The sequence below is a fragment of the Tripterygium wilfordii genome, chromosome 12 (genome assembly GCF_013401445.1).
Source record: "Tripterygium wilfordii isolate XIE 37 chromosome 12, ASM1340144v1, whole genome shotgun sequence".
NCBI lineage: Eukaryota > Viridiplantae > Streptophyta > Magnoliopsida > Celastrales > Celastraceae > Tripterygium > Tripterygium wilfordii.
In genome coordinates, this window is record NC_052243.1 from 6,539,120 (window position 1) to 6,561,610 (window position 22,491).

The following is a 22,491-nucleotide window of genomic DNA, read 5'->3' on the forward strand; positions in this document are numbered from 1 at the left end:
CGGTTTATGAGTCCCGATCACACGGAGCACCCTCTCAACCGTTCATCCAACCATCGAATTGAGCTATCACACAACATGTCTCAAACAAGAGAAACAAGTATGACAAAATACTAGTAGCATAATCAAATTCTAGATCCATCTAGTCCTATTACTCTCTAGGGGCCTATCCATGTCACGCGCGCTCCTCCTGATTCGCATCCCTGGTACCAGAATTAGACTCACCTGCGAGGAGGGAATAAGGAAAAGGAAAGGGTGAGCGAAAGACCCAGTAGGGAATAATAAAGAGTAAGTGAATAATATAAGGATGAAATAGTAAAGAAAGGCACAAATGCAACAATATGATAGCTAACATCATATACACCAACACAAGTAGATAACCACACCATACGAGATCCTAACTTGGCCCACTGGCATCCCTATACATATCAGGATCCTGAACAACCCAACGACATCAGCGCATGGTGCTTCGAGCACATATGAAATCCTGACTCGGCCCACCGACATTCCCGTACTCATAGGAACCCTGAACGGCCTATCGACATTCCACATTTCACATCACTCAAACCTAGGAGATATACGGGTCCATACTCGACATCTACCATGCAACTACAATGTGTGTCCAACATGACGATGCAGTATGATATACATACAACCTACATATATATATATATATATATATATATATATATATATATATATATATATATATATATACTACATGATGCATGTTCAAGAATAATTCATGCTCAATGGAAGATTGAACAAGTAGGGTATGCAATATAACTCATATCATACAACGAAGAAATCACAAAGTGGGGTTGCTTTCCCTTAGGTACAATTAAGGCGAGAACGAATCATAATGAACAATGAGAAAAGATCGCGTTCTTAATAGGAGACATATTCAAAGAGAATAGCAAAGGGTGGAATTTCCCTACCTCAAAGCGAAATGCAAATTCTTACCACAAACGCAACGTATACACCACGTAAATTCACTAACCTATTCAATAAAATAAACTTCATTAAATTTCCATATTCACCAATCACTCAAGTCTCACATTCCATACTTTAAAATTCAACCCATTTCGTAGAAATCCACATTCTACGTTAAATTCAAAGGTTAAACAATCTAATCCCACCATATATTATTTCTCATGTCAACCAAACCTTAAATAGAACAATTAAAATTAATAACACTTACCTTGAAGCTTGTTAGTGTCTTCAATTCAAGAAATCAAACTCTTCTCTAGAGTTGATTCAAAACCCACACTTGAAACTAGTAATACAATATGATTAGAGTCTAATTTGAGCTATTTAACAAAGAAAACTCCCAAAGAATCAAAATCCCCAAAACCCACTTATACCCACAACCCTAAGTTCAAAAATTACCTTAATTCTTCTATTTTCTTGTAAGAAATTGAAGAATGTGTGTGGTCTCAGAGAGAAGATTACCTTGCCTGCCAAAAGACTTGCCGGAATGTCATCTAAAGGTGGTGGTGGGAGAGTGCACAAAAGGGGTCAAATCCCTTTTTTTTAATATCCTCGGGTGCGACCTTCACCCATTTATTTGTTTTTTTTTTCATTACTTTTTTTTGTTCAATTACTTATTTGACCTTAACTTTAATTCAAATATTCTTTAAGCCCTTATTCTTTCATAACCAAGTCTCATTCATTCATTTTATTTTTATTATTCTATATTTTATTTATTTTTATATTTTTGGGATGGGGTATTACATCCTCCACTCCTTATAAAAATTTTGCCCTCGAAATTTACGTACGTACTCGTGGATATAAACAAATCAAAATACCTTTCCCGCATCTTGGACTCCAACTCCCACGTCGCTTCCTCCGTCCCATGATGCAATCATAACACATTTACTAATGGAATTACGCTCGACCTCGTAACCTTCTCCCGTTTATCCAAGATTCGCAATGGTTGTAAAATATATGTCCCATCTTCTTCCACCTCTAAAGCAGACCAATCCAACACATGTGATGGGTCCAGTTCATATTTTCTCAACAGTGATATATGAACCAAGTTCTGAACCTTGGACAATGGTGGCGGAAGAGCCAACCGATATGCCATTGGTCCAATCCGCTCTAAAATCTCAAATAGTCCTATATACTGCGAAGCTAGCTTCCCTTGCTTGCTAAACTTCTAAATTCCCCTACACGAACTTACCTTCAAGAATACCTTATCACCCCCTGCATTATGAATCTAGTGTAACAACTAGTAGTATTTTCCGCTTTTATGTACTATAATATCTAACTTTCGCTATTATTACTATTAGTAGTAATTTACCTTTTCTTCTGTCACATTCTATTGACATTTTCACTTCCACTTCATTTTCCTCATCATTTTTTTTCCATTACACGCTATTCCCTACTATAATGTGGGTGGTATACTCTTGTGCCACGAGTTATTAATGTTAATTTAAATAAATGCTTGTTGATTCACACATAAGGTGTACTACTCCTTTATCAATCTTCCTAATTTGAACTTATAATCCTCAAATTCTTTGGAACATAAATTTGAACCCCTTAATAATTTGTATGTTCGATTTCGTTCTTATGGAAACTTTGATTCAATCATTTCTAATTATCAGGATTCACATTCTTCCGCTAAGACTAATTTGTCCTCGAAATTAAACTGTAATGAGAATGTCTAATAAAACTGGACAGTTGACCCTCATATTGAACTCCTAAATCCTAAAATGTTACTAAAACAGACAAATACTCTAAGTCATTAATACTAACATATTTAATCAATGAAAATGACTAGTCTCCATCGTCACAAACATCCTCAAAATTGTACCAGTCCTAACATAATTAATACTCCATAATGTATTAAAACTCCAAGGTACCTAAAATACATTTAACACAACTCTAGTGTTAGATCATATTTCTACCGTTTAATAAGATATGTATACCTAAAATCCTACTGTATATCGAAATATATTAGTTATCTCTTGATTTCAACCTGCTACTAGGGTTGGAAAACACAGTCAAAATCCATTTACATTTCATACACCAACAACCAAATCCAATAACTATAAAATCTAGTAATTTTATATCCAATATTTATCTGCTATAGATTTTTTCAGACAAATTCAATCTTCAAGTACTGACAAAACATTGGAACTAAGTCACCGTACAAGGCAACTAAATCACCACATAGTTGAAAGCCTCCAACGGATCAATTTCATTAATCGAATCTAGTAATCATAAAATTTCTCAATGAACTCTAATAACCACAATTGCGTTATTAAAATAGCCAACTATATCAATCCAAATAAATATAAATATATTCGTGCTACTTTATCTAACTTCAGTCCATGCCATAACCCTAAATATAAATATATTCATGCTACTTTATCTAACTTCAGTCCATGCTATAACCTTAAAGATATTCTAAGACTTATATCTTATTCATATTAATTGTGCGTACAAGTACTCACCACCAATATCACGATATCATCCCAACATTAAATCCATCGAGACAAAACTATCTCCAAGGGATACTAAATCAATTTATATATATATATAAAATCAATATTATATTTACACAATAACAATTTACCCAATACTTTAATCATACCGTAACCTATACACATACTTCCACAATCATAATACATTAACTTTTGATTTCAACCAAGTTCTAGAATTGTGCAATTCAGTCTCCGATTAATACTCACAAACTAATAATGATCACCTTTAGTCATAAATAAACTTTTATGCCAATACATGATTCATAGAAATCAATTTATGGAAGGCCTACAAAAATGTACAAACCCAAACTATGCCGAGTTATGGCAACATCACCTAACCTCATTCATTGTACCACAAGTCTTCATAAACATACAATATACCACATTATTAACACCTCAAAAGTATATTCCAATAATACCAAAGATCTCCAGGTAATAGCAAATAACTTTCATTTGTTTACCGTATAATGTTTATAAATAGCGACATCATCAAATCACCAATCCTCTAGTACATCCAACATCAATTTGAATCGTTCTCTTATTACAAAATTGATTACTTTCTAACAACTCTTTTTCATCACCACATCATCCCAAAATAGAGTTCCTTTTTTATAGAAAATATTTACTAATTAAATCATTACGAGGATCCCCCCTAAACATCCATGACTGAATGGTGTAAGCGTCAAACTCATAATTAATTTTTTTTTCTTAAAGGATCTTTGTTTTGATACCACATCTATCTCTCATATTCAGGTCTAGGTTTCAACTTATTTAAACCATGGATTGCTAACTTCCTACACCAAAACACATCAATATTTATAACATAATACAAGAATCTTGAACATACCAAAACATCATTAATACGTACTTCCACAATTATCTTTACATAGGCATTAGCCATTGGATACGTACAAGTAACATGATTTTTTTTTCTAGAGATCTATTTACCACAACATCTCCATTGATAAAATAACGCACTAATTGGTCATTCGTATTCTCCTAGCCCTACCATTTATATCATTTAACTATTCAATAAGATACGAGTACCCTAAAATTTTTCAACACCATAATAAGATCTGTATAATCATATTGTCCTTAAGCAATTTGTATCCATTAATAACTCCTCTATATATGTTGCATCCATTAATCTTAGTCGAATTATCATTGAATCAATTAAAATAAAAATCACAAGCACTCATTATACCATTTTCATATATTATCGTTAACTCCAAGTCACCATTCGATTTCTACCAAAACCTAAAATCTTCGATAACATTCAACAAGGCAAAAACAAACTCCATAACACTGGATTTAACTGAACCTCACCTTCAATTCTATTATTATTATTATTTTACATATATTAAGGTAGCTGAACTTAAAAGTCACGTTACAAAATTTCTATATCTGAATTTAAATTAATTTAATAAACTCAAACTTAAAGACACATAATGTCCCTAATCCATAAATCACATTATATATATATATATATATATTTTTTTTTTTTTGTTGACAGAAGTCTACTCCATCGTGAGAATGATTTATGTACTTAATTTGACCCAAAACACTATAATGTAATTTTAATCCCTAAAACACCCCATTTATGTTCATTATATCACCTTATCATCACCTTCCATGAAACTCAACACTACTCTCTTGTCAATAATATTTATATCATATCAAGGCAAAACAAGATTCAATCATTGCACATTTCAAGGTAGCAAGTTCTAGAATAAACTGCAAAAACATTTAGACCTCCAGTTAATCTCATATTAAGGCAAACTACTAGATGATCCAGTCGCACTCACCTCATATGACGTATGTCCCCGATTGCTTATGTATATATATTTGTGAACCTTGCGACATTAAACTTTATCCATTTCCAGAAACACAAATACATTTTCATTATTCTAACCGACCCTTACAAAATTTAACTCGATATTAGTTATCTCAATAATAGTGCTTCACTATTACGAATAAATCAAATAAACTATTCAACTACAATATGGGTGTATAAATCTCTTATCCCAAGGAACGTTCGTCATCCCAAAAATTTTGGCTTAGAGCTACATTCAATATCCTTTTAATTTCAAGGTTACCCTCCTTTCTTATTTCAAAACAGGATTACCCATTTATATTGCCTTTTGACAACTAGAATTTTTCACAATATTGAACCTTGGAAACATGTCATCGTTGACCCTCGATATCCTATGCACTATAAAACTAGATGTATCCCCCACTACTGAATCAACATCAATCCTTATCCCTATCCTGTCTCGAATGATTGAGCACTCACTGAGCCTTTTCTTCCACTGCATCCCTCAAAACGGGACTGATCTAAGCAAAAACCTTTACGTGTATACATTTATATCACACAATTACACAAACACAAAAACTTATCAACGTTGTTCAATGTTCAAAGTGGAATCCAAAGAAGCGTATGAGACTGGTAGCTAGTGGCATGGAGCTTGAAGGTCACAACAGTGGAATGAATGTTCAAAGATGCTTCAGTCAAATTCTAGTTCTCATCTGATAGAAGAGGAATCTCTTCTCCAAGTGATTCCCGATCTTGGGGTAGATCCCACACTTGAAATCCCGATTCTTCTTATCTGAAACGGAAAGGGAAATACCAATTATTAAACTAACTGCTAGCCAAGGATAACAAGCAACTCAACCAGAGGGATAAAAACCTTCTCTATAAGTAGGGAAAAGATAGGGCGTCCTTCTTTATATTATATTGCTATCCCCCTCGGGCAGAGATCCCGTCTTGGACATATACTGGATCTGGATTGATCCTCTAGAAGAGTAATGACTCTATTTATGCCTTTCTTTACTTTATTATATTATGCCTTTAGGTAATCAAAAATACCTCGGGTAGCCCAATACAAGGGACAAGAAGAAATCAATGGATTTACGGGAATAAAGAAATATACCGGATCAGTGGAGGTCGTGACATGGCCTGGAGTCTCACTACCCATAACCGTAGGTCCCCAAGACACAGAACCTGGCTCCGATACCAAAATGTAACACCCCAACCCGGAATGCGTTACTTTTGGTATCATCTTAATCAATCTCCTAATTAATTCAATCATTAAGTCACTGAAAATTTTGGCAACACCTCCCCTATTACGGAGGATGCCAACCTGGAGTCAATGCGCAGCAAATATCATAATTACATTCCCAATCCTAGGCAGGGCCTCAGGCCATCTAACAATTCATATCACAAATAAATTCTCAAATCTAAGCAGGGACTCAGGCCACCTAACAAATCATATCATCAATAAATTCTCAAATCTAAGCAGGGCCTCAGGCCACCTAACAATCACATATAAATTTCCACACACAATAACATGTATAATCAAACAACCAACGTAAAGAGCAATCATGCATGCATAATCAATTATCAGGACACGAAATTCACAAACTCGGTTTAGGAGTCCCGATCACACGGAGCACCCTCTCAACCGTTCATCCAACCATTGAATTGAGGTATCACACAACATGTCTCAAACAAGAGAAACAAGTATGATAAAATACTAGTAGCATAATCAAATTCTAGATCCATCTAGTCCTATTACTCTCTAGGGGCCTATCCATGTCACGCGCGCTCCTCCTGATTCGCAACCCTGGTACCAGAATTAGACTCACCTGCGAGGAGGGAATAAGGAAAATGAAAGGGTGAGCGAAAGACCCAGTAGGGAATAATAAAGAGTAAGTGAATAATATAAGGATGAAATAATAAAGAAAGGCACAAATGCAACAATATGATAGCTAACATCATATACACCAACACAAGTAGATAACCACACCATACGAGATCCTAACTTGGCCCACCGGCATCCCTATACATATCAGGATCCTGAACAGCCCAACGACATCAGCGCATGGTGCTTCGAGCACATATGAAATCCTGACTCGACCCACCGACATTCCCGTACTCATACGAACCCTGAACGGCCCACCGACATTCCACATTTCACATCACTCAAACCTAGGAGATATACGGGTCCATACCCGACATCTACCATGCAACTACAATGCATGTCCAACATGGCGATACAATAGGATATACATACAACCTACATATATATATATATACTACATGATGCATGTTCATGAATAATTCATGCTCAATGGAAGATTGAAGTAGTAGAGTATGCTATATAACTCAAATTATACAACGAAGAAATCACAAAGTGGGGTTGCTCGCCCATAGGTGCAATAAAGGTGAGAACGAATCATAATGAATAATGAGAAAAGATAACGTTCTTAATAGGAGACATATTCAAATAGCAAAGGGTGGAATTTCGCTACTTCAAAGTGAATTGAAAATTCTTACCATAAATGCAACGTATACTCCACGTAAAATCACCAACCTATTCAATAAAATAAATGTCATTAAATTTCCTGTTGGACCAAGACTTAGTGTCTAGTCAACATTGTGTTTTTGATGATTGTGTATGATTGTATACTAAAATGTGTGTGAGCATGCTTGACTTGAACATATCCTAAAATGCTAGAAAACATGCTTAAATGGTTATTTGGTTAATTGTTTAATATCTTAATTGTGCATATAGAAATGAAGGCTTATGCATATCTCTATGTGAATTTGGTATCTATATATTTTTGAGATAGTGCTGGAAATTAAGTTTTGAAAATAAATATACATGGACTAAGTTAGGGTATTAATCTTCTAATGATCATAATTTATCTTACTTAGGTCCAAATTACTTGAAACTTGAACCACATGCACATGAAGGTTTAATATATGTTCTAGGACTATAATCATGAGAAATTAAGTGCATCACATATATATTTGGTCATATGCTTAAATTCCGCCAAAACTAGGTTTTACCTAATTTTGTGCATATGTGTTCTTTGTGAACGTAGTGAACCAAATGAACTCCGATTTAAATGAAATTTCGTGTGCATCTTAGTTTCATCACTATGAACATATTTGACTTAGTAAAGTTCAAGAGAAAATGTCATTTACACTGAGTTTGCAAAATAACATTGAATTTACACTTAGAATTTATCGGTTTCACTATTAGTGACTTATTTGCTTGGTTGAGTGACCAAACGATTTCCGATTATTATGAAATTTTACATGGACATTCTAATACATATAAAATGATTTATCATGCAGTACTATGAATTTTCTGGGTTGTTTTTCTAATGTAATTAACCTATGCGCTCCATATGAAGCTCTTTGAGCTTACATACAATTGAGGAGTTCTACCTCCTATTTCCTTGTAGGTTAATCATCATTGTGGTCTCATATGACTCAGAATTCAGTATGCTCAAGTGAATTGAAGTCCGGTTTTCGAGTATGAGCTTGGATCTCTAGAAAACCAAGAAAAAACCTATGTTCATCAACCTTCCACTAAGGCATTTTGATTGATGATTGGAACTAGCCTTGGAGCTGTATAATATGGATATATTGGTGCTGCCAAATTCAGAGTTTGAAGTCAAGATTGGAGGGACATGTTTGGTCATGTGAAGGATCTCTTATCTTCATCAAACAAGATCTTGCACATGCTTCCTTTATTGAGGTCAATGATAAGATTTTTGTGAGAAGAAAATTGATGAAGCTAAAGGACAAATGCAATGGTTGAAATTTGTAAGAGATGAGAAAGTATATTTTGCAACTAGACAAGACTTAGATTATGAAGATATTCTTGAAGACTACAAGCTCCAACGGTACACTAATCTATGGCCGAGATTGAATTGTTTTGAATTATGAATGGATCAGATTACAACAAGACTTGAAGGGTTAAGATGACCATTTAAAAGGTGAATCCAATGGTTGTGCATAAGACCATATTCTTGCTTGCAATTTTTGACTTAAAAGAAGATCTTACTTGATTTTTGGAGTCAAAGATGGTTGCAAGTTGCTACACATTTTGTAGGAAATCATTGGAGATACCAAGGCCAAGATTTGGTGTAAGTTTGATCAAATGGTCAAAGATGACAAAATTGTTGGAGATACCAAGGTCAAGATTTGGTGCAAGTTTGATCAAATTGTCAAAGATGGCTGCAAGTGCACATGACAACTGAAATCTTGGAAAGCTAGACTTGGAAAATAATGCAAGTGCAACGGCTACATATTGTAAGGTCAAGATTTAATGATCTATTCATTAAATGGCCGAGATTTGCACATGTAGTTGAAGGTCGAGATTTGAAGATGGAAAAAGATCCAATGGTGGAAATCACAAGAGCTTGATAAATTATAAAGAGGGGTTCTTCCTCATTCCAACTTGGAGAAGCCAAAATTATATTGAAGAAATTCTTGCTCTCAAAGCTTTCAAGCTAGTTTGTGCCATTGAATCCAAGCTTCTACCCAAAGCCACTCTAAAGGCTTCCTCACTATTTTGCTTTTGCAAAGAGGGAGTGCTTCTCATTTGGCTTCTTATTTTCAGATTCGAAAATCCTCATTATTCTTCATTTTCTATCCAACCCGTGAGATTATATTGTGATTCTTGAGTGTTCCTCAACCCTATTTGCTTAGTGCAAACCTTGAGTGAACTATTTATACCGAACACTTGTAAAAGTCCCTTCATTGGGCAAAAACCTTGTTGAGGTTGAGTTTAAGGGAGTGCTTGAAACCCTTGGTTGTAAAGTTTGAAGATTATCTTGAAATCTTCAGTTTTAAGGGTGACCTAAAAACCCTTGTGAGTTTTGTGGAGCTCTTGAGAAAACCACATCCTTAGTGGAGGTTGAAAAATCCTAGGTTGGTGAACCTAGGTAGTAGATGTAGGAGAAGAGTCTCCGAACTACTATAAATTGCTGTGTGGACTTTCTTGATTGCATTGCTTGCTTGTTGATTGATTAAGTGTTTTGATTGCAGAATTTTCTGAACCACTAGTCTGTCCGTGCACTGTTCACATAGCTAAACTTTGAATTTTAATCTGAATTTTTGATATAGTATTCATTAGGGTGTTGTGATACTGCATACCAAATTTCATTGAATTCTGACTTGATTTGCTAGGTGAAATTTGAGTTGTTAAATCTGTGCGCAGTGTGTTGTTTAAAAAATCTGTTTTTGCAATTCCTTGATTATTTGATAATTGATCATTCACCATATTGTATCACATCTTGCATTGAAATGAATATTGATTAAGATAATCATTAGAGTCCAAATTTATGTGCTAATTGTTAATTGACATTGATTTCCTTTTAAATTTTAAAAAGAGATTCCTATCGGAATTTGGGGACACAATTCACCCCCCCTCTTGTGTTAAGTACGATCCATCATTTCCATATTCACCAATCACACAAGTCTCACATTCCATACTTTAAAATTCAACCCATTTCTTAGAAATCCACATTCTATCTTAAATTCAAAGGTTAAACAATCTAATCCCACCATATATTATTTCTCATGTCAACCAAACCTTAAATAGAACAATTAAAATTAGTAACACTTACCTTGAAGCTTGTTAGTGTCTTCAATTCAAGAAATCAAACTCTTCTCTAGAGTTGATTCAAAACCCACACTTGAAACTAGTAATACAATATGATTAGAGTCTAATTTGAGCTATTGAATAAAGAAAACTCCCAAAGAATCAAAATCCCCAAACCCATTTATACCCACAACCCTAAGTTCAAAAATTACCTTAATTCTTCTATTTTCTTGTAAGAAATTGAAGCATGTGTGTGGTCTTAGAGAAAAGAGTATCTTGTCGGCCGGAAGACTGGCCAGAATCGCCGAAAGCAGCTGACCGGAGGTGGTGGCGGGAGAGTGCACAAAAGGGGTCAAATCCTCTTTTTTTTAATATCCTCGGGTGAAGGTCTACGACCTTCACCCATTTATTTGTTTTTTTTTTTCAATTAACCTTCACCCATATGTTTGTTTTTTTTTCATTACTTTTTTTTGTTCAATTGCTTATTTGACCTTAACTTTAATTCAAATATTCTTTAAGCCCTTATGACATTCTAATTTCACCCCACAACTTTTATTCTTTCATGACTAAGTCTCATTCATTCATTTTATTTTTATTATTCTATAGTTTATTTATCTTTATATTTTTGGGACGGGGTATTACATGTCTCGTAGGTTGGATACAGTGCACCGTTCTAGGATCTGAGTGCTACCAGTGAGGTATGGTCGCGCACAAGAAGGCAGAGTGACCCAAGAGTGGGAGGACATCGCAGTAGGGTTCGTACAACACTCCCTACACCATCAATGTCTACTACAACTCCAGTAGGCAGTGCACGCCTACCTACATGACAGCAGCAGCAGCAGTCAGTGACTCAGAGCCCAGTGTTTTCTCTTGGAGGGACATCAGACTACGCCAAAGCATCCAAACTTTATTGGGGGTACTTTTCTTATCTTTAACTCTTGGGCACGTATTCTATTTGATTCAAGTGCTACGAGTTCTTTCATATCATCTACCTTCGCCTCGACATTGGGGTTGGATATAAGTCTGATCAGGAGAATGATGGTAGTAGACTCTCCATTTGGACAATTTAGTTGTATTAGTGGTATATGTTTGGGGTGTAAATGTCAATTCGGGGACTATGAGTTGACAACTGATTTATATGTCCTGGATTTTAAGGATTTTGATGTGATATTAGGAGCAAATGAGTTGACAGAGCATCGAGCAGTCTTGGATTTCTGGGAGAGGAAAGTTACTTTAAAGGCACCCAGAGGGGTGGTAATTCAGTTGGGGAGAGCGAAGGGTATACCATGTCCATATTTTTTGGACAACACCTCCTACTTTGATTTTTTTTGGACAACGTCTTTCTATTTCGAAGCCTATAGGTGAGGTGACTACACTGATCCTAGTGGTGGAGGATTATATGGATGTGTTTCTAGAATAATTGTTGGGTTTGCCGCTGATGAGGGAGATAGAGTTTGTGATTGATATCCATCCGGGTACTAATCCGATTTTGATTCCCCCATATCGGATGGCTCTAGCGGAATTGAGGGAATTAAAGGTGTAGTTAGAGGAATTACAGGACAAGAAGTTCATCAGGCCTAGTATCTCACCTTGGGATGCCCCGATCTTGTTTGTGAAAAAGAATGATGGAACACTGCGAATGTGTGTGGATTATCGACAGATGAATAAGGTGACTGTAAGAATAAATATCCATTGCCAAGGATAAATGACTTGTTTGATCAATTGAAAAGGTTACAGTACTATTCGAAGATAAACTTGAGGTCGGGATACCATCAGTTGAGGATTCGGGAGGGAGATATTCCGAAGACAACATTTAAGACTCAATATAAGCACTAGGAGTTTTTGGTGATGCCATTTGGGCTAACCAATGGTCGTACGACATTTATGGACTTGATGTAACAAGTCTTTCATCCGTTTCTCAATCAGTATGTTATCGTGTTTATTGATAACATCCTGATTTATTCCCCTACAATTGAGAAGCATAAGGAACATTTGAGGATTGTGTTGTAGACTTTGAGCGAACATCTGTTGTGTGCGAAGTTTAGCAAATGTGATTTTTGGGTAACTATGGTGAAGTTCTTAGGCCACGTGATTTCTCAGGAAGGGGTAGCAGTTGATTCATCTAAAGTGGAGACAGTGTTGAAATGGTAGAGGCCTAAAAATGTCATCGAGATACGTAGCTTCTTGGGATTAGCAGGTTACTATGGGCATTTCATTTGTGACTTCTCACGGGTTGCAGCGCCTTTGACTCGATTTAAGCAAAAGGGAGTTCCTTTCATATGGTCAGACGGTTGTGAGGGGGCTTTCCAGGAGTTGAAGACGAGGCTCACATCTCCCCTGGTGTTAGTAGTTCCGGATAGAGATGTAGGCTATCAGGTGTATTACGACGTGTCTATCGTCGAATTGGGTTGTGTGTTGATGCAGCAGTGGAAGTGGTTGAGTATGCCTCACGGTTGTTGAAGCCACATGAACGGAACTATCCAGTTCATGACTTGGAGTTGGTAGCGGTAGTGTTTGCTTTGAAACAGTGGCGATATTACTTGTATAGAGAGAGATTTGAGGTGTTCTCTGACCATAAGAGCCTTAAATATCTCTTCACTCAAAAGGGTTAAATCAACGACAACATCAATGGATGGAGTACTTAGAGGACTATGATTTCACTCTGCAATATCCCCCACGCAAAGCAAATGTTGTTGCTCATGTCTTGAGTAGGAAGAACCATGTTGCTAGGTTGGCAATTAGGGATTGGGAGTTACTGGAGACGGTAGATCAATACAAATTAGAGTTATAGGGACATGATGATCGGATGTATTTGGCGAGTATTGTCACACATCTCGTATTGATACAGAAAGTAATGGATGCTCAGAATGGGGATGAGACATTTGACTCTTTCAAGGAGGATACTGATTGAATTAGAGGTACAAATGAAGGAGTAAGATACATGGGTAGATTGATAGTATCAGAAGACGATGAGTTATGAGAAGAAATCCTTAGAGAGGCATATCATTCATGATTTGCCATGCATCCAGAGAGAACTAAGATGTATAAAGACCTACGAAGGCAATTTTGGTGGAGGGGATGAAAGTTGATATGGCGAGGTTCGTGGCTAAATGTCTTACATGTCAACAAATAAAGGCAGAACATCATAAACTAGTAGGGTTCTTACAACCACTCCCGATAGCAGAATGGAAATGGGAGCATATCACCATGGACTTTGTGACGGGATTGCCATATTCCTCACATGGGCATGACACGGTTTGGATGATTATGGATAGATTGACGAAGTCCGCGCATTTCTTACCTATGAGTAAGACCGATCCGTTGAATCATTTGTGTAGTATGTATATTCAAGAGATCGTGCGACTTCATGGTGTGCCTTGTTCCATAGTTTTAGATCGGGATCCACATTTCGCTTTTAGGTTTTGGGGGATTTCACAAGAAACAATAGAGACTAAGTTATGTTTTAGCATGGCATTCCATCCACGAACTGATGGGCAAAGTGTGAGGACTATACAGATATTGGAGGATATGCTTGCACTCTTGCATCATGTACTTTGGTGGTAATTGGGAGGATCATTTGCCTTTGATGGAATTTGTATACAATAATTCCTACCAAAGCAATATCGAGATGGCACCGTATGAGGCATTGTATGGGAGACCGTGTAGATCACCCTTGTGTTGGGTGGAGGTAGGAGAGACCACTTTGTTGGGCCCCGAATTTGTTAAGGAGAAGAAGATGGAAGTGATTAGACAACGTCTCTTGACGGCTCAAAGTAGGCAAAAGTCGTATGCGGATCGTTGAAGAAAACCTTTGGAGTTTTCAGTGGGTGATAAAGTGTTTTTGAAGGTGAGTTCTCGTAGAGGGATTCAGAGGTTTAGTAGATAGCGCAAGTTAGCCCCACGGTTCATTGGACCTTTTGAGATTCTGGAGCGAGTGGTACCGGTAGCATATTGCCTCGCGCTTCCACCGTGATTGTCCGATGTGCATGATGTGTTGCACATGTCAATGCTTCGGAAGTATGAGACGGATCTTTCGCATGTATTGGATTGGTCCACATTAGACGTGACCTATATAATATAGCCACTGAAGATCCTGGATAGGCGAGAGAAAGTGACTCGATCGAGTACCATACCTCTTGTGAAGGTGTTGTGGCAACACCATGAAATTGAAGAAGCCACGTGGGAAATAGAGTCCGAAATGAATGAGAAATACCCTTTCTTGTTTGCTCCCTAGGTACGAATTGAAATTTCGAGGACGAAATTTTTAGTAGGGAAGGAGGATGTAATACCCCGTCCTAAAAATAAATAAATAAAAACAAAAAGAATAAAAAGGGCTTAGTTATGAAAAGAGTAAAGTTGTGGGGGTAAAAAGAATTATTAGAAGGCCCTAAAAGAAAACTTGAAATACTTTTGAGTCAAAATAGAAAAAAATGATTTAGTGTTTAATATATATATATCTATAAATAAATAAAAGAGCAAAAAAGGGTTGTTTTCCGTTTTTCTCCCTAGCCACTCTCACACCACACACGACAACTATTTTTCCTGTTAGGTAAGGGTGTTGTTTAGTTGGAACCTACATACACTTCATGTGCCTACAAAAGAGAAGGATTAAGGTAAGTCTTTGAACCATGCAATCTGTCTAATCCATGCATATGATGCATCCAGACATCCAACAATAGGAATGTCCCATCCGATGACTAAACACCAAAGTAACATGAACATAATCCAAAAACATATCCAGGAATACCTTGCCAACATGGCAACAATCATAATAGGTTTAAGAGCGTAATTAACCAATATTCTAGTAAACAAAGTTGTTCTACTAGAAATTCAAAGTGCAAAAAGAACAAAATGGACTATGCCCGCATCACGCGCCCAGCAGCTGCTTCTTAACCTGCTCACCTGAAAATAAAAGTAAACAAGGAAAAAGGAAAGAGAAAAGGGTGAGCCAAATGCCCAGTAGAATATAGAAAGGTAAGGACCTGCGTTAGAAAGGAATTAAAAGTAGAATTCAAAGACAACAGGAATAAACCGAATGTGACGATCCATCAACCATGCCCATGCAATCAATGATATAATGTTTTTATCAATGTATGCTCAAATTCAATGTAATTATTTAGTAAAATAATACATTTCAAACATCACCAGTCACCGAGGGTATAATAATAATAACCTCGACAGTCAACCATTCTTTAGCCTTGTCATGATCCTTTATCGGTCTTTCACTGAAAACCGATCACCAGTTATTGCTTAACTAGGTTATAAGTACACCTAGCAGGACATCCGGAGCCTTACCTTAGGTATTGGAGTATACCATTCCAATAGCCCACTTTGGACTAAAGAATCTTAGGGCGCGGCTTTGGTTCCTAACCAAGAGCTTTGCTCAGTCCGGTTTGGGATACCAATTGTGTCAATTATTTATTCAATCCACAATTCCAATGTGAAAATCTCATCAAAATTTATGATTCATGTTGTATTTTCAAAAGCTTAAATATTTCCATATCAGTATCCCTTTAGCTACCCATTTTCCAAGGACATGGAACTTTAACAAAACCAAGTGTAAATATTATAGGCAGTTAAACTTTGACCCATTCACATCGGGACTCACAGGTCTACACAGCTCTATCTTTCGAGGCCCAGCTAGGTCCCATACCCCATTGAGACCAGGAAAATCGAGTCTTAAATATTTAACTACATGTAATATTTAGATTTATGCATTTAAACATATACATATAATATACTTTCATTGAATGTAGGGATTTAAAACCTGTGTATCATATCAAACCATGCATGCATGTACCATCCTCTTTTATAGGAGAAATCAAGAATGTTCATCAATCGAGAGCTCAACAAACTCCAAGGAAGACACCACGGACAACAATTATAAGAATGAGTCCAAGAATTTGCAAGGTTTCACAAACAACTCTAGCAACCTTATGAAAGGAAGATAAGGAGTTCATCAATCCCTAATACAACAAGGAATATGAATTTAATCAATAGAAAAAAGTCCAAAAATATCAATGATCAAAATACCACAAGAACTAGGAATTAAATAAATTAGAAGTTTAAGAACAATATACCATGGTCGTTTAAAAACACCAAGCCAAAATAACGATATACGAACCATTTATTCAAGGAATTCACTTACACCCAAATCAAGAGTGGTTTACGCAAGGATTACCGCCTCAAGAATAAGCAATCCCCTACCTCTCCTTAGCGTTTTACCAAACTTTACCAAATCGACTCACGTGCGCATCAAATGCTTTACCAATACTATCCATTCAGCCAATTTCCATAAACAACACAATTTGTCATTAGCAATCCAAAATAATTGATTCAAACTAAAAATCCCGAAATGCCCATGAACCCTAAAATCTCAAATCACCTAAATACCCAAATACAAGCTTTTAGGTTAAATAGACTTACCAAGGGTATAGAAACAAGTAAAAGGAAGGGATTCAAGCTTCCTTGAGGCCTCCAATGATGCAAGAACTCATGGATTCGAGTTTGGGTTCAAATCTTAAAAGTTAGAACAAAGAGAGAAGTTGAAGAATATGTAATCTAGAGAGAGAATCCATAATCCAACTTGGAAACAACTTAAGTGAGAAGAATCTTACCTTGATTGATGATCTTTGGTGATGGAGGTGAGAGATTTTGAGAGAAATGGAGTTTGAGGGTTGTTTAGGTCGGATGGTTTGAAGAAGAATCACGAAATGGGTGTTTTTAACAAGGTTTACACGTGCAGATTTTTTTCACAGAAAATGAATTCCAATCGATCAAGACCAATTCTGATCGATCGAAACTGGACAATGTAGTCCCTTTTCACCTCTTTTTCTACCAACACCTCTTATATTCGATCCGTATTTATTTCTAAGAAATTTTAAAACTCCAAAATGAGTCCCAAACCCCTATAATCTACCCTGAATCACAAAATATTAAATTCTAATATTTTTAAACCATCTATTTGACTATTCACACTTGTCTACCCTACTAAAATAGATACGTACTCAACACGTGTCACTCGTATAACGATGGTCTTGAACCTGGTCTATGGCAAATTGGATCCAGTCCGGGTGTAACGGCCCAACCTAAAATGCGTTACTTTTGATACCATCTTAATAAAACTACTAATTAATTCAATCATCAACCACCGAAAATTTCGACAACATCTTCCTGTATTACGGAAGAAGCCAACATGGAGTAAACGCACAGTAATATCAAAAATATATTTTCAACCTAGGTAGGGCCACAGACCATCTAACAAATCATATCATCATATATAAATTCTCCACACAATAATATATATAATCAAGCAACCAACGCAAGGAGCAATCCTGCATGCATAATCAACGTCAGGACACGAAGTCCTTAAACTCGGTCCAGGAGTCCCGATCACAAGGAGCACCCTCTCAACCGTCCAACCATCATTCGAGATGATGTATCACAGGACATGTCTCAACCAAAAAAAAAATAATAATCATAATAAGTACGACAAAATACTAATAATATAATCAAATTCTAGAACCATTTAATCCTATTACTCTCCAGAGGCCTACCTATGTCATGCACGCTCTTCCTGATCCGCAACCTTGGTACCGAAGACTCACCTGCGAGGAGGGAATAAGAAAAGAAAAGGGTGAGCGAAAGGCTTAGTAGGGAATGTGAATGAATGAATAATCAATATTAAGGCTGAAATATTAAAGAAAGACATAAATGCAACAATATGATAGCTAACATCATGTACGCTAGAACACAAGTAAATAATAACACCATTTGGGATCCTAACTTGGCCCACCAGCGTCCCTGTACTCATTGGGACCCTGAACAAGCCCAACGACATCACCGCATGGTGCTTCAAGTGCATGTGGAATCCTGACTCGACCCACCGACGTTCTCGTACTCATAGGAACCCTGAACAACCCATCGGTATTCCATATTTCACATCAATCAAACCTAGGAAATGTACGGGTCGATACCCGACATCTACAGTGCAACTACAATGTATGTCTAACATGATTGTGCAATAATATATACATACAATCCTACATATATACTACTACATAATGCATGTTTAAGAGTATCCCATGTTCAATAGGAGATTGAGCATCTAAGGTATGCAATATCACTCAATTCACACAACAGGGTTGTTCTCTCTTAAGCATAATTAAGGCGAGAACAAAATAGCAATGACCCATGAGAAAAAATCAACGCTTTCAATAGAAATAGTATAGTCATTGGAAATGGAAAGGGTGAAATTTCCCTACCTCGCACTTTGAATTCTCTGGCCTCAATCAACCTATTATTCGGTAAGCTTATTCCCAAATCAATATACCAATAACTCTAATTTCGCTTATCCAACACAAATTAATTCAATAAGTCAAGAAACCATTACCTTTTTTTACCCAAGACTTTTCCATGTTCTTGAACTTCACCTACTCAAGCTTGCTACTTCAATCAACAATAGAATCTAGAAATACAATTATAAATAAGTCTAAATCAACCTATTAAATCACTAATTTCATCTAATTCAAATATTTTCCCCCAAATCTACAAAACCCATAAAACCCTAGAATCCCAATTTCTAAATACTAGCTTTTTAGGTTTAAAGAGATGTACCAAGATTGTAGAAACAAGTAAAAGGAAGAGATTCAAGCTTCCTCTAGGCCTCAATAGATGCAAGAGCTCATGGATTTGAGTTTGGGTTTAAACCTTGAAAATTGAAACAAGAGAGGGGTTGAAGAATATGAAATCTAGAGAGAGAGAATCCATAACCCAACTTGAACAACTTGAGGAAGAAGAATCTTACCTTGGTTGTTGATCTTAGGGTGATGGAAATGAGAAATTTTGATAGAAAATGGTGTTTAGGGTTGGTTTTCGTTGGAGGTTTTGAGAGGAATTCGCGAAATAGGTCATTTACACTCAGTCCGACTCGTAATGGCTTGTCCAAACGATCAGGCATATCCCCGATCGATTGAAATTGGCTTTTGCCAATTCCACTCAAGTTAAGCTCCGATCGATCAGACCTCAGCTCCGATCGATTGAAGCTGGACACCTGCACTACTTTTCATATATATACTCAGTTTTGAAAATCCTCCGTACACCCCCAATTCTCTCGGTATTAATTTCTACATAATTCTAAAAGAAAAAGAAGTACGGAGTATTACATCCTTTCCCCCTTAAAGAAATTTCGTCCTTGAAATTTAAAAATGCAGATATTTTTCCTTCATCTTCATCTCAAGCTCCCAAGTCGCTTCTTTCGTGTTATGATACATCCACAAGACTTTAACCAACGGTATCACACTTGACCATGTGACCTTGTATCTTCGATCCAAAATCCTCATCGGTTGAAGAGGGTAGGTTCCATCTTCCTCCACTTCCAATGTGATCCAATCTAAAACATGTGATAGATCTGGCTCATATTTTTATAGCATAGAAACATGAAACACATTATGAGCTTGAGCCAATTTTGGTAGAAGTGCCAAATGGTATGCTACCGGTCCAACTAGCTCAAGGATTTCAAAAGGACCCACAAACCGTGGTGCCAACTTCCCTTGTTTGCTGCACCTTTGAATGCAAGTCGTGGACTAACCTTCAAAAATACCTTATCACCAACCGTAAATTCCAATGGGCTTCTCCTCTTGTCTGCGTAGGACTTTTGCCAACTTTGAGCCATGATCTACCTTTTTCTAATATTCTCAATTCCATCTCTCGCCTCTTTCACCATTTCGGTCCCGATACCGCTTTCTCTCCAACCTCCGCCCAACACAATGGTGACCTACAAGGCCTCCCATAAAGCGCTTCAAATGGTGCCATCCCAATGCTACTCTGATATGAGTTGTTGTGCACAAACTCTGCCAAACGTAAATATTTCTCCCAATTACCACCAAAATCTATCACATAAGCACGTAACATATACTCTAAATCTGGATAATCCTCTTGCTTTGTCCATCACTCTATGGATGATATGGTATAGTGAAATCTAGCCGCATCCCTAACGCCTCCTGCAAACTGCCCCAAATCTACCTGTGAATCTCGAGTCTCGATCTGACACAATGGATAGTGGCACTCCGTGGAGTCGCACTATCTCCTACATGTATAATGTGCTCAATGACTCTAAGGTGTCTATCTTGTTCACCGGTAGGAAGTTAGCTGATTTGGTCAATTTATCGACTATCACTCAAACGGTATCATTTTGCTTAGGTGTCATCGGCAATGCCATCACAAAGTCCATAGTGATTATCTCCCATTTCCATTGTGCCACTGATAGAGGTTGTAGCACACCCGTTGGCCTTTGGTGTTTTGTCTTCACTTGTTGACATGTCAAGCATCTTGCCATAAATTTAGCTACATCGGCCTTCATGCCTCTCCACTAAAAGTTTCTTCTTAAGTCTTGGTACATTTTCTTACCTCCCGGATGCATATAAAACCGAGAATGGTGTGCTTCTTTCAAACTCTTATAGCTCCTTGTCATTGGGTACTATCAATCTCCCCGCGAACCTCACTCCTCCATCATTACCCAGAACTTATCCGTAGTCCTCCTCAAATGTATCAAAAATCGGATCCCCATTTTGTGCATCCATCACCTTTTGAATCAACATCGGTCTAGAAGTCATACTACCCAAATAAACCCTTTCTTCTACACCTTGCAACCCTAAATCAAATTGACTTACTGTCTTTACAATTCCCCACTCATGTATAAACAAACTAGCAACTCTATGCTTTCTATTCAATGCATCCACAACCACATTTACTTTACTCGGGTGATATTGTAAACTAAAGTCATAGTCCTGTAAATGCTTCATCCACCTCTTTTGTCGCAAATTCAACACTCTTTGGGTGAATAAATACTTAAGACTTTTGTGCTATGAAAAGGCCACAAATTTCTCTTCATAAAGTTTTTCACATGTATTTTCAACAATCTAGAACCATACTCCACTACCCTATCTTTTTGCATCAACACACAACCCAAACCCACTCCATAAGCATCACAATACACTTGATATCCTACACTCTTCTCTAGAACCACTAATACAGGTGGAGATGTCAACCTACCCTTCAAATCCTCAAAAGCTTTCTCACACTCATCCGACCATACAAATGGTGTACCTTTTTGCGTGAGTTACATCATGGTGTGGCAACACGTGAAAAGTCTTGGATAAACCTCCGATAATACCCCCCTAATCCTAAGAAACTCCTAATCTCTGAAACATTCTTAAGCCTCTCCCAATTCAACACGGATTCGACCTTAGAGTTATCTACCTCAATGCCCTCTTGCTTAATCACATGACCTAGGAATTTCACCTCTGTAGCCCAAACTCACATTTGCTCAACTTAGCATAATTGATTCTCCCTCAACATTTGTAACACTAACCTCAAGTGTTCGTCATACCCCTTTACCGTCGGAGCATAAATCAAAATATCATCAATGAACACAACAACAAATCTATCCAAAAATGGACAAAGGACCAAAGAGCTCTTAGTCTCAGTCAGGACAGAGAAAGTTAGAGAGAGATACTCTCCTTCTTTTACGAAGTCATTTTCTTCTCCGACTGTACTTTTGATTACTGATTCAGTTCTTCTGATTTGCCTCCCATTTTCCATGGCTA

The 22,491-nt window shown here is 37.0% G+C and overlaps 1 protein-coding gene and 1 long non-coding RNA gene across 2 annotated transcripts; both read right to left on the reverse strand.

Annotated features, from left to right (window-relative positions):
* Positions 1–303: 303 nt before the first annotated feature.
* Positions 304–11,196, reverse strand: LOC120011453. The gene is made up of 3 exons (XR_005471033.1): positions 11,098–11,196; positions 10,911–10,985; positions 304–523 (listed from the first exon to the last, which is right to left on the reverse strand). It is a non-coding gene; the product is annotated as an uncharacterized LOC120011453 (long non-coding RNA).
* Positions 11,197–20,085: 8,889 nt separating this feature from the next.
* On the reverse strand, positions 20,086–20,558 carry LOC120010519. Its single transcript, XM_038861310.1, has 2 exons — positions 20,420–20,558; positions 20,086–20,294 (listed from the first exon to the last, which is right to left on the reverse strand). Exons 1-2 carry the CDS (start codon positions 20,556–20,558, stop codon positions 20,086–20,088), a joined length of 348 nt encoding a protein of 115 aa, XP_038717238.1.
* Positions 20,559–22,491: the final 1,933 nt, after the last annotated feature.

Excerpts from the sequence above, each read along its gene's own strand:
- LOC120010519 (XM_038861310.1), bottom strand. The coding sequence starts at position 20,558 with ATGGCTCAAAGTTGGCAAAAGTCCTACGCAGACAAGAGGAGAAGCCCA. Across the intron at positions 20,295-20,419 it reads CAAGGGAAGTTGGCACCACG|ATCTATCACATGTTTTAGAT; the intron begins GTTTGTGGGTCC and ends AATATGAGCCAG.